General features: G+C 47.2%; 7 protein-coding genes across 7 annotated transcripts; 5 read left to right on the plus strand and 2 right to left on the minus strand.

Moving 5' to 3' along the window:
• The first annotated feature begins 1,081 nt into the window (after nt 1-1,081).
• Nucleotides 1,082-2,399, plus strand: BDV27DRAFT_122913 (ceramidase). Its single transcript, XM_032065746.1, has 7 exons — nt 1,082-1,139; nt 1,200-1,212; nt 1,270-1,330; nt 1,383-1,523; nt 1,586-1,867; nt 1,919-2,036; nt 2,096-2,399. The coding sequence occupies exons 1-7, from the start codon at nt 1,087-1,089 to the stop codon at nt 2,259-2,261; spliced, it is 834 nt and encodes a 277-aa protein (XP_031931119.1). The 5' UTR covers nt 1,082-1,086; the 3' UTR covers nt 2,262-2,399.
• Nucleotides 2,400-3,100: 701 nt separating this feature from the next.
• On the plus strand, nt 3,101-3,800 carry BDV27DRAFT_154367 (uncharacterized protein; the record flags this gene model as incomplete). Its single annotated transcript, XM_032071953.1, has 3 exons — nt 3,101-3,474; nt 3,536-3,690; nt 3,739-3,800. 3 exons carry the CDS (start codon nt 3,101-3,103, stop codon nt 3,798-3,800), a joined length of 591 nt encoding a protein of 196 aa, XP_031931120.1.
• A 2,200-nt stretch (nt 3,801-6,000) lies between these two features.
• Nucleotides 6,001-6,593, plus strand: BDV27DRAFT_122914 (peptidase M24, structural domain-containing protein). Its single transcript, XM_032065747.1, has one exon. It carries the CDS (start codon nt 6,219-6,221, stop codon nt 6,546-6,548), a length of 330 nt encoding a protein of 109 aa, XP_031931121.1. The 5' UTR covers nt 6,001-6,218; the 3' UTR covers nt 6,549-6,593.
• Nucleotides 6,594-6,726: 133 nt separating this feature from the next.
• On the minus strand, nt 6,727-7,768 carry BDV27DRAFT_55725 (uncharacterized protein). The gene is made up of 2 exons (XM_032076927.1): nt 7,635-7,768; nt 6,727-7,584 (listed from the first exon to the last, which is right to left on the minus strand). The coding sequence occupies exons 1-2, from the start codon at nt 7,652-7,654 to the stop codon at nt 6,903-6,905; spliced, it is 702 nt and encodes a 233-aa protein (XP_031931122.1). The 5' UTR covers nt 7,655-7,768; the 3' UTR covers nt 6,727-6,902.
• A 712-nt stretch (nt 7,769-8,480) lies between these two features.
• BDV27DRAFT_122917 (uncharacterized protein) lies at nt 8,481-9,245 on the plus strand. The gene is made up of 2 exons (XM_032065748.1): nt 8,481-8,801; nt 8,926-9,245. The coding sequence occupies exon 1, from the start codon at nt 8,541-8,543 to the stop codon at nt 8,790-8,792; it is 252 nt and encodes an 83-aa protein (XP_031931123.1). The 5' UTR covers nt 8,481-8,540; the 3' UTR covers nt 8,793-8,801; nt 8,926-9,245.
• Nucleotides 9,246-9,589: 344 nt separating this feature from the next.
• On the minus strand, nt 9,590-11,495 carry BDV27DRAFT_122918 (uncharacterized protein). The gene is made up of 3 exons (XM_032065749.1): nt 10,840-11,495; nt 10,456-10,773; nt 9,590-10,392 (listed from the first exon to the last, which is right to left on the minus strand). Exons 1-3 carry the CDS (start codon nt 11,042-11,044, stop codon nt 9,944-9,946), a joined length of 972 nt encoding a protein of 323 aa, XP_031931124.1. The 5' UTR covers nt 11,045-11,495; the 3' UTR covers nt 9,590-9,943.
• Nucleotides 11,496-13,605: 2,110 nt separating this feature from the next.
• BDV27DRAFT_122921 (arylsulfotransferase family protein) lies at nt 13,606-15,797 on the plus strand. The gene is made up of 3 exons (XM_032065750.1): nt 13,606-14,434; nt 14,486-14,551; nt 14,605-15,797. Exons 1-3 carry the CDS (start codon nt 13,879-13,881, stop codon nt 15,636-15,638), a joined length of 1,656 nt encoding a protein of 551 aa, XP_031931125.1. The 5' UTR covers nt 13,606-13,878; the 3' UTR covers nt 15,639-15,797.
• Nucleotides 15,798-16,065: the final 268 nt, after the last annotated feature.

Here is a 16,065-nt window from a genome sequence, read left to right on the forward strand (position 1 = left end):
CTTGATATCTTCATCAGAAACTACAAGCAGGATCGGGCAATAACGTTCCAATCTGAGTGAAAGGGAAATAAAACATAGAAAGATACCACGTGGGAATTGTTCCACGACAGAAGAATTGGGATGCTTACAGCCTTACACGCGAGACTGCGCCCCGCGAATAAGCAATAAGCACTAAGCTTTTCTACCAAGATCACCAAAGCTCCTCGGCAAATTTGGGGTGGCTGTAGGATCGTCTCACCCGGCGTCTGACGCTACAGCTTTACGAAGGGGCCGGACCCACTCAGTAGCAGAAACAACACTGAACAACTCCAGCAGAAGGTAAGATCGGCATTTTAGCGACAACATTCCCTTAGAAGTTTCTAAGAATACCTATTTCCCTCTATTCTATGCAGGGACGAAGCCAAACACCTCTCTCTACTTCTACCTCTCGGGCCCCCATCCTTCCATCTAGTCAGTTTCATGTTCAGTTTAGAACTTCTAGTTACCTGTTAGAGACAAACAATCATCAGCACAATTGTTAATTATGAGGTCACAGTAGACAATATCTACAAGTCCCCCGGTTGCCTCTGTACTTTTCTCGGTTTTAACGCTTTAATCGTATTTCTTGCGCTCTGTTATTATTCGTGAGATACATAGATCGATCCCCCAACGGCTGAATGACCTCTCTTGAACCTTGGAGTCACCGGCTCTGCTACCCAAGGCTATTATTGAAGTATCTCCTAAGGTTGACTGCTGACATAGGACAAGAGTACAACGTCGACCAGCATCAATGGAAGTCCCTAAGGGCTGCCCTAACCGAACTAGATCACCAGTTGACGATCATGCTAATCGCGATCAGCTGATGCGCTACCTGCCCTAACATTGACGAACTTATTGCCCATGATGGTAGATAAAGGTACTAACTTACCATGTTTCTTCGCACGTCCCAAGATGCGCATATCATTTCCCCTGGCTAAAGCGGGTCATATCTCTGGTGGGTCCGGATAAATGATTTAATCCATCAAATTGTCTCCGACGGCAACCAAGTCCCACTTATTTCACCCCCTTCGTTCCGCAACTTCCAACCTGTCAACATACATTTCAACGATGGAGCACTCGACCCTGATACCGTTCTGGGGTCCCCAAACCTCTTACCTCAAGTATGTTTTCAATTGCAATTGGATCTGTCGAGAATGCCAGTGACTTATGATCAATTCCAGCTTTTGCGAGGAAGTACGTACTGCAAAGCAAATCCCAGTAAAAACCAGCCTAACCGCCGGTTCTTCATAGGACTATGTAATCACCCGGTACATCGCGGAGTTTATCAATACCCTGAGCAGCTTCATATACAGTGCGTTAGTGAATGCCTAGTTGTAAAGCCTGTAATTGACTCCTTTCTCTAGTTTTTTACGGGATCTATGGCCTATCCAAGCTTCGCCAGAAGCCGAACGCCGGTTCCCGCTCGATTCCGTATTTCGGGTTGATCGGAGTAGGAGTCTGCTCGGCTGGCTACCATATGACATTGAAATATCATACCCAAATGTGTATGTCTTGCTCTATATCCTCCATTGCTCCGACCATCTTTCTCACGTGGCTGAAAACCCAGCGGATGAATTATCTATGCATCTGTTGACAACCCCCCTCCTGTATCGCATTCTCTCTTTCCAGGCCAGCCCAGAGCGTACCCGGATGGTGGGCATTATTCTCTCTCTGTTATTCACCATCGTGATGGTCGTCCACATGGTCATGGATGAATTTCTTCTTCACGCCGTTACCTTCGGCATGGCAGTCTACTTGATCGCAACACGTACGCTCAAGATCATTCCCCGACAAATCCCCGATCCGGTAACCCGCAAGAACATTCAAAGCATAGCGCTCTTTGGGTGTGGTAAGTCATTGAAGCCAATCAGAACTCTGAGCAACTGTTGACCCATCCCAGCGAGTTTTATCTTTGGTTACCTTGTGTGGCTGATTGACGATTGGGCCTGTCGGATCTTGACCAGCACGAGGCAAGCTGTTGGTTTGCCCTTGGCGTTTCTGTTCGAATTGCATGGATGGTATGCACACACATAATTCACATTCCCGGGATCTCACGCCGCTGACAATAAGATTACAGGTGGCATGTCTTCACTGCCATTGGTGGCTATATTGCTGTCGCGATTATCGACCTATTGACATCTGGCGAAGTACGCAGCGATTCCACGGAGCATCTCGCCTGGCCCCTGCCTGTTATCGCGAGGTTTACGGCAGCGGGAACGGGTTCAACCCGGAAAGGAGAATAATTAGATTGAAAGCTACCAGCGCCAATTGAGGCGATGGAAAACTTTCGAATACGGATATGCAGAAGATGAGCACATTTTATGGTGAGGAGATGGTACAGCAAGCTGGGGAAATACTTATTTAGAAGATCCAGACCATTGATTAGTTAGATTAGAGGAATGTACTACATCTATAGTTTGAGAGAAATAAGGTTTCGAAAAGGTTCTTCTTTGCGCAGGCCCTTGATATGTACAATGTATGTATAGTGGCAACTACAGAGCTCGTACAAACTTATCGAGTATCTGATTGGTGTAACATGCTACTCAATCGGTAAAGTTAATTGTGTTGAAATGCCGGAAGTCTGCTGCTATAATTCCAGAGGGTGCGATGTGATAGCTTTTATGGAGTCTGTCCATGCACCCTACCACGCCCGACATGGGTATTTGCATTGCCCCAACTCTTTCCGTGTCATGTCAACTTAATTTTGGGGATATTGGCCCATTATTTGAGTTCTACACTATTCTAGGCGTTCCATAGCACTTGAACATTTACTGGACACTAAATAGTTGCCCAGCGCCCCGGAGTAATGAGACAAAGAAGAGAGGCAGACCATCAGTTACCATTATATCCAAGTGGGAAAAGCATAGACAAAGAGGCAGGTGTCTCTCATATCTCTTAATACGATGATACTAAATCAAGTTTCATATATAGCATGCGCGCGGCCCGGGTGGTTCATTCCAATGTGTCTTTCTTCTGTTGTATTGTTTATGATTTTTTTTTTTTTCCTGATCCCTTAAGAATGCATTTGTTTTTGATTTTATTTCTGCACCTCTCAGCCTTGGTTTCTAGTCAAGGTATACCCATGGCTGATTCAAAGAAACTCGATACAGATGCTATCCACCAAAGATGTTCTGCGCTTGCAGTAGCCAACCAGCCTAACCGATGGCTTCCTGAATCTGGCTCAGACACATCATATACATCCTCAAGAGAAGGAACGCCCGATACAGTAGATACGGTTGTCATCAGACCACAAACAAGACCGGGGACACCTGACACTCTAGAGTTCCCATCACCACCACCAGGAACACCTACACTACGCAGTCCCCGACGACGGAATCAAGAGCAGCGAAAACCAGCCTTATCGGGAGTGTGCAGCGACCGCTATACGTCAATTTCTTTGGACTCCTGTCTTGGGTGGAATCCAGCAAATGGAGGTTCCTTTGTCGCTCAGAGATAGTATGTATAGTTCTTCCCTGCGGTTGGTTATTTCTGTCCGATGGCAACTGACATTTCTTAGTGGTAAGGGGATGGAAAAGGGTGATTGTCATACCTGTCAATACGAAAGAGGTCGGGGCGTTGGGGAATTCGTGATCACCTGTCTTTGCGAAAACACTCCACGCAGAGAATATATTGCTGGTAGGGAGAGTCCACGTAGAAGGAACTTCACCCAACGTAAGTAATTGACAGATCATTGAGTGCTTGTTTACTAACAGAGACTAGCTGGTGTGATAACTATTGATAAAAACAATCGCTTTCGCTGTTTTGATATCACTGGAGTTTGAGACAATTGCGTAAATCCCTGCCCATAGATCTCAGCAGCCTAGCAATGCCCTGCCAGAAATGTGTGGTGCAAAATGATTATCCATCGGTCAAGGTGATAAGGACCCAAACAGAAATGCAATCGAGACTAGCGCATGTGGTAGGTTTGTTTCCTTGTTTAAACACCGTCGGAGAAAGGGTTACTATTTATCAACCTTCTTGAATATTTTTTCCTAGTTCTTACTGTAACCAAGCAGACTAGTAGTAGAGGGATACTTTTGTAGGATGTAGATACACGCTCGCCAGGAGAGGTAGAATTTCCTGATCGCCTTTTCTTGAAGGTGTACCAATTAAAGCGTCAGGAATCTGTTGGTATGTTTGTTCTCATTCTGTGATCCTGGGTACAATAGTGACATTAATGATGACAATCGTAAGAGGCCAATTCAATTGCTTTTGCACTGCCCCGCTCCCTAGAGGCTGTACCTTGGGTAGCTCGAAAATACTTGCTTATCAAGGCATTTCCGCCCCCTCAGTTAGCCAGATTAGCTGCCAAGTGTGGCACTAGGGCAACATATGCGTTAGTGCTTATGAATGCAATACTTAAGGGGATACTCCGTATTAAACCCTGCCAATACTGTTAAACTTTTCCAAGGAATAATTATAGCCTTGGATTATCTTGTCTTTCACAGCAGTAGGACATACAATCTGTTACAATAGAGTAGATATAAGACCCTTGATGAAGCACTTAGTGAAGAGTTCCTTTTTGGAGGTATTGTATGTTCTCTATCTAAATTCTAGATACGACGCTGTACATCCCATTCCCTGTATTCTCTCCTACACTAGCCCCTTGCTTCCTATATACCCCTTAACAGAGCGATGTACTGTACCGAAGTCGATAGCGTACCCTGGCTATTCAAGAAGTGGTACTCCCCGTAATACCTTCAGTATCGGATCTAAGACTGCCATTATGGAAAAGGTACGCCAAGAATAACGATGAAAATTTTAGTTTGGCAAAAGAGGGCCGGATATTGCAGCAGCAGCGGTGAAGCCCCGGAGTAACACGGGTTGCATCGATGAGATTATGCACAAGGCTTGCTTAGAGCGTTAAGTATTGCTATTCGTCCTGTCTTACAATGTTACTGACTGACTTGAACGATGTGCCAGTCATAGCCCTTGCCGCTCTATTGCAACCACTCCCCGAAACCAGTACGCACGTCTCTAAACGAAGCCAGTTACCACGGAAGGGTGTTTCCCACCTGAAAACTCAAAAGGTACCCATAAAAGGCGAAACTTCCAAATCTACTCACGAGGTCCCCCTCCCAGATGTCCTCGTCTCCCGCGGCAACCGGCCTCGCAGCGGTCGCCCGTACACCCATCATACGAACAACAACCGGCCGTTGAGCGTTTGTGGTGGGATTCCCGGGATAGATGGTGGCTTTATGTATCCTCTCAGCAATATAGATCGCTACGAGCATAGGCCCCCTCGAGCCTCATCCGCCTCCACTTATATACCACCCTATCGTCCATACCCCTACGAACATGGGCTCCCTCTATCCTCGTCCGCCTACTCCAGTGCGCCAGCTTATATTCAATCTCCCTACGGTCAACCGTCCCCGTATTTTGCCGCCATGTCCGAGTATGGTCCGCCCGGTCGCCAGGAATGTTCGGCCTCCAGGAGGACACGGGATCAAGAAAGGGCACGGCGCGGATTTATTAACGGGTCACCTGTCGTCATCGATGATCCGCCCTCGGCGTATGAGGATGATGAGTCCTTGATCTCGGGCCACGCCGCGCACCCCCAGAGGTACCGTTAGAAGAAGCGCCTGTTAATGAATTGACAGTCTAGGCTAAAAACCACCAGTCTGGTAATCTGCGACTACGTCGAGTATACGAACGGCATTTCCCGGTCACATGCTGGGAATGCGACCAAGGTCTTTATCACCAACGTACTGATAATGTTGCAACGCCCAATTTTGATCTTAGTAGTACTACTGATGTGGAAGGGACGTTCCAACCGCAAAAGGACAATGATGGTGGCTCGTCACCCTCATAAAGAACGTGCATGCTGCTCTGCAGTCGGGGGCTGGCAGTGAAACTGGAAGTCAGACCAGTCGATCGAGCAGTAGACAGAGAAGCCCTGGTCCCAGCAGCAGTGGGGTAGATTCTACAAAGCCTGAAAATGAAGGCGAAAATGACGATTATATTGTTATGACAATGAACGGGGTTACAATGCACTTCTCACAGAAATCTGTTGGTGGAAAGAGTATCAAGATTCGAACAGGCGAAACGGACGAAGCCGAATTTGAACAATGAAGGGAAGAGGCCGAAGAAGTATCCGGTGTCTCGCTCTGATCATGTGGTGGAGGATCTGCGACGTGGTAGATCCGAACGGGCTCGGAGAAGGAGAAGTTACAGCAGCCTGAATCGACCTCCCGGTCAAAATGAAAAGAAAAGTTGAAACCTTGGCCGTTGCAAATCCAGGTTCAGTACGGGTGGTTGAAACAGCGCGAGAATGTCTTGACAAAACCACTGAAAATGCGATGCCCGGTATGCTGTTTAGGGACCATGGAAATATCGTTCAAAAACAGGCGAAGTTGAAGAGTTATAGTGCTCTCCGGTCTTTTTGTGGGCACGATATCAATGCAGTGTGCCATTCCTTGCCTCATAATCCTCATTACGCGGACAATAAGGCTGGGGGTACTGTGAAGGAAGGTATGTGCTTTACGATTGAGCGGATAGTTGCATTGGGAACGTATAGAGAAACGACGTAGCTTGATAATTAAAGAGCCGTTACCTGCGATAGCAAGTCTGCGCAGTTTGGTTCGTTGGTTTCTCTTCTCTTATCAGATATTTATTGATCAGAGTGACTCTCTTGGTAGCAGCGGACGGTGTTGAAATCTTGACTGTAAGGTTACGAAAATCTCCTGTTAGACTTGTTACATCACGATATGAAGCATCTGCATAGATTAAGCAGCACACTCTGAATCAGGTATATTAGTCTGCGATCATATCAAGGTATGTAAGTTTATTGCATAATTGAGATAAAGTGTAAGATCTCCGCTGAAAAGCGTAGCGGCACAACCTTTCCGGTGACCACCTTTAGTACAAATCTAGATAGATTTTGCTCAAGAATCCAGCGCAATCCTCGCCTCAGTTCCCCAACTATCCTCCAAAATAACCGAAATACAATGATTAATATGAGTCTCGCTATCAAAGCTCGGCTCTACAATGCCACCCTGTGCCTCCCTAAACCGCAAGCGGAACTGCTTTCTCCAGTAGAAAAGACAATGTACCACATGCCACCCTCGTGTCATCATCACTTTCGCACTCTGGTTATCTCCCAGAGCTGCTACTTCCTCGAGCGTCATAGGTATTTTATGATAGTCATCGGCAAAATAATCCCAGCTCCCGTTAGGTCCGGGGCCCGATCTCTCGAACTCGGCTGTCAATTCATCGTCACGGCAGTAGGGGGGTAGCCAAGCAGCTGCTAGAGAGTCGAATTTGCAGCCAAGGAATATGGCTTCAGCCGTTGAGTTGCCGCAATAGCAGTGCTTCCTCGGCGCGTTACGGCGCGCTGCGAGGACAATGATATGAGCGATGCTGATGAAGCCCCATAGAGCGAGTAGGCAGATGAAGATATCTCGAGCGATACGAGTCCTAGGAGAGGATACTAGCCGCTTGGCCCCTCTGATGAAGATATTTTGATCAGCTTTGGATTGTTCTTTATTGCCACTTTGCAACAAGGTTTCCTGCTCGAGTGTATCGTTGGATGTGGATAAGTCAGGATCTGAAGTGTTAGTGTCGATCCTGTTTCAGAACATAAGCATTCGAATATGTTGCTGTTAGAGCCTTATTACCTTTCGTACTCGAAACCCATTTTCTCAATGCCACAGCCTTCGCTGAATAGGAGTGCACTATGAAGCTTTTCGGATATGTCAGAAGGATTCTATACAAAGAAGGAAACGAAGGCAAAGAAATCAGCCGACAGACAAGTCAAACCGGACAAAAGGACCTCCCCTCAGTTCAGTGTACCTTCTTTTACCTCTTTTGGTATCCTACGCGCGCTCTTCCGTGACTGTCGATGACTAGCTCTTAGTTCTTATCATCCACCATTTATCATTCCATTCCGAGACCCTTGTCAGTCCCACTTGACTAACAAATCAGAGGTAGAGATATTTTCTAGGAGATGGATATACCACGTCATCATCGATCCAGATGAGCCCAAATTTGTACTCTATCTGCGCCGCATCCCTTTTTGTACACCTGCATAAGCCTCTTGGGGTTTTTTCTTTTGGTATCTATACAAACTCCCTTTTGAGATACGTACATTTCCTCTTTGTTGAATCACTAACATGTTCCTACTTAGCACAAGTGTCTATATATCCCTTTTAGTAGAGCTACATTGTCACAGGCATGTTGGATCACATTCCTGTTCAAAAGTACGCCTATCGGGGATTGCCCCCTGCAAAATACTACCCCTCATTTTCCAGGTAGGAAAGAGGGGCATCTCACAATTATCTCAAATCCATGTAGAACGCACAGTAGTTCGTCCAGGCTCACTAGACAACGAGGCCCGGGAAGACCGGATTTCCGTATCTCGTGTATCCGAGTAAATACGCTAAACAGGGGTGTCGGATACTCGAAGGACGAAAACTTAAGAGTATATACATAGCCCTCATGACTCCTTAGATTTTCCCAATCCGCTAGCAATCAGTCTTTGAAACATTTGCTATTACCATATCCCTTGAAGTTAAGCAATAACTATGAAGCTCTTCTCTTCTATCCTCCAGGGCATCACTATCTTCGCCGCCTTCGCATCGGCGATCCCACTGTCTGCCCACTCAGCAGACGACGGCTCGATCAGAATTCCCGTGAAGGGCGTTCCAGAGCCTGAGAAACGGGATGACGGTGCGATCCGCATTCCGGTAAAAGGTGTCCCTGAGCCCGAGAAGCGGGATGATGGAGCTATCAGAATCCCAGTGAAAGGTGTTCCCCAACCACCTGCTGAGGAATAGGAAGTTCTGGTGAGTGCCATATCCACTCTCAAGTGCCAGTGTCTTGGGAGACATAGTTACACTTAAAGTTGTTCGTGCTCTGGCTGGGTAACTGTTGTTCTGGTTCGGATTTGCTTATGTGAGTGACTTACAGACTACAAAAAGACGCGGTTTGGGTTTGTTGAGAATGGGGCTTTCGGTCTAAATTTTAATTTGAAATACGGGATTGAGAAGGATTAGCTGCACGACGCTACCTTTAAAAACATGCTGATGTGTTAGCAAGGGTACAGATAAAAACACAACGTTAAATATTCTTCTTCGATTCCGTTCAGTGGGGTAACAGAGTGAACCATAGCTATCAGTAAGGAAATAATATGGCGAGAACAACTGTAGTCTAGTCTCAAAGCAAGCAAGAAAAATTGACTGTATGGATAGCCAGGAAGTACTTGGTGATATCCACTTATGAGAGTGAGACTATAATTAATGATTACAGATGTGATCACTTTGCGTTCCACTACGCCTGGTGTAGCCTTTATATCACCAAGCACTGCATGCTCACTGCTGCTAAGAAGCAGACTTCGGAATTACGTCCACCAATGGATTTGTTCATACTAGCCCCCATATGCATGCCAATAGTGCCCCATGGGCTGGATCCTTGCTTGAATTGGACAATATAAGCGCCGAGATCAGAACTAGTGGGGTGGAGTGGTATCTGACAGTAGCAGGGTTCACGATATCACATGGTCTAGGCGTGGCCATTCATTTTCGTACAACAATTACTGCGCCGCTTTGCTCATCGTCGCCTATAATAGTGTCGTGGGCAATGTTGGGGCCAGGACATTTCCTCAGTTTCATTTAGTGCTGATCACACACCCTTCATCACGAATCCTCACTGTTCCATCCCGGGATTATTCGTCTGCAACATACTCATCTCATGAGCAAATTCTACGAGTCTGAGCTTGAGTGGGGATGAAAGGATCTATCTATCAATTTTTTTTTAAAGTGGGAGGTGGATTTAATATAATGTTGATCGTATTATGGTAATAGCAACATTATTAAGATACATCGCATATGAGTTCATCGCCAGAGGAATTTCATCTCGAAAAGGACAGGAGGGGTACTAATTCGCTCGAATCATAAACATCGCTCGTTACAAAGCCCATTCGACCACCTTAGATATGGCGCTGGGTGCCAACGTTGCGGCGGTTATCCAAGTCGGAGTCGACGCGAGGGTCAAGCTTGTTAGCGACGTTGGAGCTGTGAGGGCCTGCAGTGGTGCTACCGCCTGAGGTGTTGTAGCTGCTGCTGGCAAGACCCTGGTGGCGGGCACGGTTGTCCATGTCGGAGTCGACACGAGGATCGGCCTTGTTTGCGAGGTTGGAGCTATGAGGACCAGCGGTCGAGGTAGTAGTGCCATGGCCAATGCCAGTTCCAGTGCCGACACCAGCGCCGGTGCCAGTCGTATGGCCAAGACCAGTTCCAGTTCCAACACCAGCGCCGGTGCCAGTGCTATGTCCAAGGCCAGTGCCAGTACCAGCGCCAGTGCCGTGGGTTGCTCCAGTGGCGTAGGCGCCAGGAGTACCCATGGCTCCAGTGGCTCCAAGACCAGCGGCGCGGTTGTCTAATAATGTTTTAGTCCGAGCACGATACATGGTAATCCCACGGAGAGAGAGGAGTCACTTACCTCGGTCACTGTCAACACGGGGGTCAGCCTTGTTGGCCAAGTTGGACGAATGAGGGCCATGAGCACCACCCATAGCCTCGTGACGAGCGCGGTTGTCTCTGTCGGAGTCCACGCGAGGATCGACCTTATTGGCGACGTTGGAGCTGTGAGGACCAGCATTGGTTGAGTGGGCACCAGTATGTCCAGTTGTGCCGAATGGGGCGTCTACACCACCAGCGGCGCCAACAGGAGCTTGCTGAGGGCCATGGGTGCTGGAGTGGGTGGTAGTCGTGCCACCGGGGCCGGTAGTTGTGGTTGTGTGGTGGCCAGCGCGGTTGTCTATAAGGAATTGGTCAGTTTTCCCATGTCAATTGACCCATGACGAGGACACTAAAATTGACTTACCACGGTCGCTGTCAACACGAGGGTCAAGCTTGTTGGCAATTGACGAGCTGTGAGGGCCGTGGTTGGATGACTTGTGGTTGTTGGTAGCGTTCGCGGTGTTGGTGTTGTGGGTGGTGTTGGTGTGGGTATTGGTGTGGGTGGTGTCGGAGGTAGAGTCGTGATGACCAGTGACAGCCTCCTTAACCTTGTGCAACATTCCAGACATTATGTGTGATCGGTTGGTGGTATTTAACTGAAACAAAATAAGTCTTCGCTGTGGTGGTGATGTTGTTGTGGTGTTGTAGTGATTTTAGTTAGCTGGGTATCTCTGGTCAATACTCATTCAGGGCGGGTTGAGCAGTAGCTTATATAGCTTTCATCCGCATTCCTGGAGTCGGATTCTACACCCAAATGACGTAGCATTACTGTGGCTTGTCTGGGGTAACCATGAGTTAAGGTGAATATAGGGCATTGTTCAAAATGATACTGAATTAGATCATAGTCGCCGATCCCCATGTCTTTTTGGTGGGGCAGGTGTGGCGCTCCCGTTTTTCTGTGGCTGGTGGGGCCGCCCTATGACGACATCCTTTATCTTTCCACGCAAGGGAAGCTTCATTAACCCTAACAGGTTTTGGGCGTTTCATGGCTGAGGTCATTGTCCTTGGAGAACCTTGGTTCAGTGTATCTTAGGAAAATGCTGAATTATCGGTGGAATTACAACCCGCAGAGTATGTCCAATCAGGCAACACTATTCTTCTTGACTAGTGATCGATTTGACAGGCTGTCCATATCCTCCTCTAGTCAAAGACCAGGTATACCTTTGACCTTCACTTTCTTATCGAAACTAAAATAGCATTGTTCAACCATCAAAGTCGGGAACTTGTTACACATAATCCGTCACGGCTCGCATACTCTCTCAAACCTCTCAAGAACCGTGACAGAGGTGGCTCATTATCTCCATGGAAACTGTTAATAACTACTATTAGTCACCCAAAGCACTCTTCTTCCACATCTTGTCGTAATCCTGGTCGATCAATTGCTGATCATGACCTCAGCCCTATATCAGTACATATACTGTCCTCATTGAGCCCGTGATCGTCACAGACCGGTCGAGGCTTTAGGCTTTGAGCTTTGGGCTTTTTTTTTTTTTTTTTTTTGCGTGAGACTTGATTATCTCCGCAGAAAGCTTGCGCACGTATCTATACTTAGCACTCATTGATTCAGGGGCTAGATTTTTCTCTTGGAAAACCCCCCGGAATAGCTATGTTCCGGATTGCCAGACCATGAGATATGATGTCATATCTAATCCATGCTACGAGTGGCTGAAACCATACAAGATTATGGTAAGACCTCTACAATTGCTATACTGAGAGCTTGAGGGTAAGGGCAGATGTATGGCACTAGACTCAATTGACCAATACCTGTGGCGGTCCAAGTACTCATAACAGTCGAATAGCCTCAGGCTCGCTACCTGTAGAGCTTAAAGTCGACTACGGATGTTAGATTGAGAACCTTTGTCTTGTGATCTGTGCTTAGGTCGCTTTGAAAGGGAGATATGTGAATCAATTCGATGCCAGTGCTATTTGTCATCTGCTCCAGAACAGGAATATCAGTTTCCCGAAAATTCGCTCTATACGAGACTCCAGACCTGGTTTAACACAGTGAAGAATGTCTCTCAGGCTTTCCTTGAACCCGAGGCAATAACTTGCCCATCTCGATAGAAGGGTGTGTTGTCAGTATAGAATGGTTGACGAATGGGCTTGTTGCAGCAACCACTGTGGAGCACCACTCCTCTTACAATAACAAGACCCATATATAGAAACAAGGCGCAATAGAAATCCCATGGCTTTCCTAGCCACGTAATATATGCCTATCAATGTACCAACTGCACCACTAAAGCCGCGGTATCACTGAACGGTAAACATACTTTCACGTTCAATATATCAAAAAGACTTAAGTCTAGCTGTTCCGATACTGACTATAAGTAGTCTACTTCCCCTTCATTGTTTACCCAAACAAACTGCCAATACATTGTTCCACGGGAAACTTATTGACAGGGAAAGCAGTGGGATGCGTTTAATTATCCAATCTATCCTGTTGAGGATAGTATAGTATCACGATGTCAGCTACACATCTTGAAGGGATTTCCACATATGGATTGATAATATTCCATCCACCCAGTCCTATCTCCTGCTGGCCTCTTGATTATGAGCTCACTGGGCGGATAATATGCCCTATTTCCACTCCATATGATCATATATGCTACCCATTAGTGAAAATAATCATACCTTGCGAGTGGTATAATATGATTTTATATCTAAAGTCAGCATAGCTTAATCACTAGCTCAACCTTGCAAAGGTTCTTCAATGACAGTCACATGAAGCACTGAAAATCATGAGTGACCTCTTCGGCTCTCTAAAGTGCTAACTTGAGTAGGCCTTCGTATAAAATATCCATCCACGCACGCTTTAGCTTTTTTGTCCACAGACAGTTTCCGATCATCCAATCAGCTTAACACACCTTTTAGCCCAGGCCTCGCACATATTGCTGGATAGAAATTAGCGAAAGTTTACCATGCCATAATGATGCCACGACCCTAAGAAGCCCTGTGCGAGAACAATCTGGACGATGAATTGGGTTCAACAGGGCAGCGACTTGGCAGAAAGCGGGCACCGAATCGGGTAAGAATCGACAGAATCTCGTCAAATTGACCTGTAAGCGACTGGGCTTCTGCTACCGTAGCCAAAATAATATTGCAGGAAGTCAGGGTATTCTACATGGTCTTCGGGACAGATGCGGGGCAGAGGGAGATCACGCAAGAACCGACAACAGTGCCATCATCGATCGCTAACATAAAAGCCGATGTGCACCCGAACCCATATCAAATTTCTTTCTTTCTTAAACCAACTTTCATACAGATAACCCTTGGACTGAATTCAGTATCAGGATATTGAGTTTAGATATTTATTCAGTGCAGAGTATTTAACAAAGGTTAATGTACCCATCCTTGAACAAAATGGATCGACCCGAGGCTGATCATTGTGCTCTCAGCACGCATCATGCGCTCGCTCTGGCTTACTGCGCTGCTGCCCCTGGCAGCTGCCGACTGGCAATTCAAGTCGCGTCCTGATCTGGCGCCTCCTAGATTGAACATCACTATTCCGGCAGCGCCAGATGTTGAAAAAGGATATCTCTTTGTTGCTCCCTTTGCAGGCTTCCCGGATGATGCCGGGGAAATGCATGGTCCTCGTCAGGCAGCTCCCTACATCTTTCGCGATGACGGAGAGTTGGTTTGGTCGGGCTACGGCTATTACTCTATCTGGGCGACGAACTTCCAGAAGGCACGCTGGAAAGGCAAAGACATTCTCTTTAGTTTTGAGGGAGACCACAATGCGGGCTACGGTCATGGTCATGGCCATACTACTATCTTGGACCAGCATTACGAGACTATTCGTGAGCTGCGCGCCGGAAACCACAAATTGACTGATAAGCATGAATTTCATATCATCAATGAGGAAACTGCTCTCATTCAAATTTACCAGCCTGTCCCGAAGGATCTCACTCAATGGGGAGCGAGCCCTGAACAACAATGGATTGTGAATGCTATCATCCAAGGTAATCACCAATATTTCAAGTCCGTGGTCCGTGAAACTAAACGTGGCATAGAGCTCGATATAGAAACCGGGGAACTTCTCTTCGAGTGGTCTAGTTTGGACCATGTGCTACCTGACGGTGAGTGTTGCCTCGAGTCTCTTGAGCAGCAATAAGTGACTAAACTACTACAGAGGCCATCCTACCCATCAACCCTGGTCAAGCCGGCTCCGGTTACAACTCATCCGACGCGTGGGATTACTTCCACATCAACTCCGTCGACAAAGATTCCGAGGGTAATTATCTCATTTCTGCTCGTGATGCCTGCGCAGTCCACAAGATCAACGGCACCACCGGTGAAATTATCTGGCGCCTGGGCGGCGTCAAGTCCGACTTCGAGCTTGGGCTCAACGTCAAGTTCTGCTTCCAGCATCACGCGCGCTATGTCTCCAGGAATGGTGTTAAAGAGGTTATCTCGCTCTATGACAACTCCGCACATGGGACTGAGAACGGACGTGGTCGTGAAGTACACACCCATCCCTTCTCCCAGGGTAAAATCATCGAAGTCGACACGGCTACGTGGAAGGCCTCGATTGTCCAAGCATTCCAGCCTCCGGACGGCCTCCTATCAAAATCTCAGGGGAGTACCCAACTCCTTCCCAACGGCAACGTGCTCGTTAATTGGGGCTCCGAGGGAGCCCTAACTGAGTTTCGTCCTGATGGTACCCCTATCTTTCACACATACATGGACTCTGGGGTCTTGGGTTTGGGCGTTGAGAACTACCGAGGCTTCCGGTATAACTGGACTGGTCTTCCCAATGAGACGCCTGCCATTGTTTCCCTCGAGAATGATCAAGGCACTACTGTGTACGTTTCTTGGAACGGAGATACCGAGACCAAAGTCTGGCGATTTTACCAAGTTACAGATGATTATGGCTCCCGACAGTATCTTGGTGAGACCAAACGCACTGGTTTCGAGACTGCCTTTTCCCTCAAATCCGGCAATGTCCATACGGTGTCTGCTGAAGCTATCGCTGCTAACGGTCGTGTCCTGACTTCCACTGGTATTGTAAAGACACAGGTTGCGATCTTGCCTCCAGCCAAAACAACGGAGGCCTCCTCATCCGTTTCGGTCTTGGACAAGATGCAGCCTCAGGTCTACTTGGGTCAGAAGAGCCGCTGGGAGGATTATATGATCCTGAAGGTCGATCGCTTCCATCTGGATTAAAACAGTCGCGCCACAACGTTCCCTTGGGTTACTCTTCGGGAACATGATTTTTTCATCGGCCAAACATCGTAGTCCTTGCTGTCCGATAAAGGCATATTTATGCTTCCAGTACCTAGTCGCTATCTCATAGGTATAGAAAACAGTTTTGGCTATTTACCAGATGATTTATTATGTAGAATCAGTAATGGAGTCTTTGACAGACCCCGCAAACAATTTCCATTTCAAGAAGCATGCCCCAAGAATCAGCACTAGGCCGTTGAGGGCTAAGGTGTTTGTTACTTTGCAACTAGACTGAAGGCACAGAGCTGAATAGCACCGGGGAAACGGGATCCCTTCATGGCCTTCACTTACCTTCTTCCAGATTCCTCAGAGTCCCTTGGCCTCTAGGTAGACTCGATAGCTCGCCTGCCATGACCACAACGCATGA

The sequence above is a fragment of the Aspergillus caelatus genome (assembly GCF_009193585.1).
Source record: "Aspergillus caelatus strain CBS 763.97 unplaced genomic scaffold BDV27scaffold_27, whole genome shotgun sequence".
Classification (NCBI taxonomy): Eukaryota; Fungi; Ascomycota; class Eurotiomycetes; order Eurotiales; family Aspergillaceae; genus Aspergillus; species Aspergillus caelatus.

Excerpts from the sequence above, each read along its gene's own strand:
- BDV27DRAFT_122921 (XM_032065750.1), top strand. The coding sequence starts at position 13,879 with ATGCGCTCGCTCTGGCTTACTGCGCTGCTGCCCCTGGCAGCTGCCGAC. Across the intron at positions 14,435-14,485 it reads TGTGAATGCTATCATCCAAG|AGCTCGATATAGAAACCGGG; the intron begins GTAATCACCAAT and ends AACGTGGCATAG. Across the intron at positions 14,552-14,604 it reads GGACCATGTGCTACCTGACG|AGGCCATCCTACCCATCAAC; the intron begins GTGAGTGTTGCC and ends AAACTACTACAG.
- BDV27DRAFT_122913 (XM_032065746.1), top strand. The coding sequence starts at position 1,087 with ATGGAGCACTCGACCCTGATACCGTTCTGGGGTCCCCAAACCTCTTAC. Across the intron at positions 1,868-1,918 it reads CATAGCGCTCTTTGGGTGTG|CGAGTTTTATCTTTGGTTAC; the intron begins GTAAGTCATTGA and ends GACCCATCCCAG. Across the intron at positions 2,037-2,095 it reads CTGTTCGAATTGCATGGATG|GTGGCATGTCTTCACTGCCA; the intron begins GTATGCACACAC and ends ATAAGATTACAG.
- BDV27DRAFT_122917 (XM_032065748.1), top strand. The coding sequence starts at position 8,541 with ATGAAGCTCTTCTCTTCTATCCTCCAGGGCATCACTATCTTCGCCGCC.
- BDV27DRAFT_122918 (XM_032065749.1), bottom strand. The coding sequence starts at position 11,044 with ATGTCTGGAATGTTGCACAAGGTTAAGGAGGCTGTCACTGGTCATCAC. Across the intron at positions 10,774-10,839 it reads TCGTGTTGACAGCGACCGTG|ACAACCGCGCTGGCCACCAC; the intron begins GTAAGTCAATTT and ends AATTCCTTATAG. Across the intron at positions 10,393-10,455 it reads CCGTGTTGACAGTGACCGAG|ACAACCGCGCCGCTGGTCTT; the intron begins GTAAGTGACTCC and ends AAACATTATTAG.
- BDV27DRAFT_55725 (XM_032076927.1), bottom strand. The coding sequence starts at position 7,654 with ATGGGTTTCGAGTACGAAAG. Across the intron at positions 7,585-7,634 it reads ATGGGTTTCGAGTACGAAAG|GATCGACACTAACACTTCAG; the intron begins GTAATAAGGCTC and ends GTTCTGAAACAG.
- BDV27DRAFT_122914 (XM_032065747.1), top strand. The coding sequence starts at position 6,219 with ATGAAAAGAAAAGTTGAAACCTTGGCCGTTGCAAATCCAGGTTCAGTA.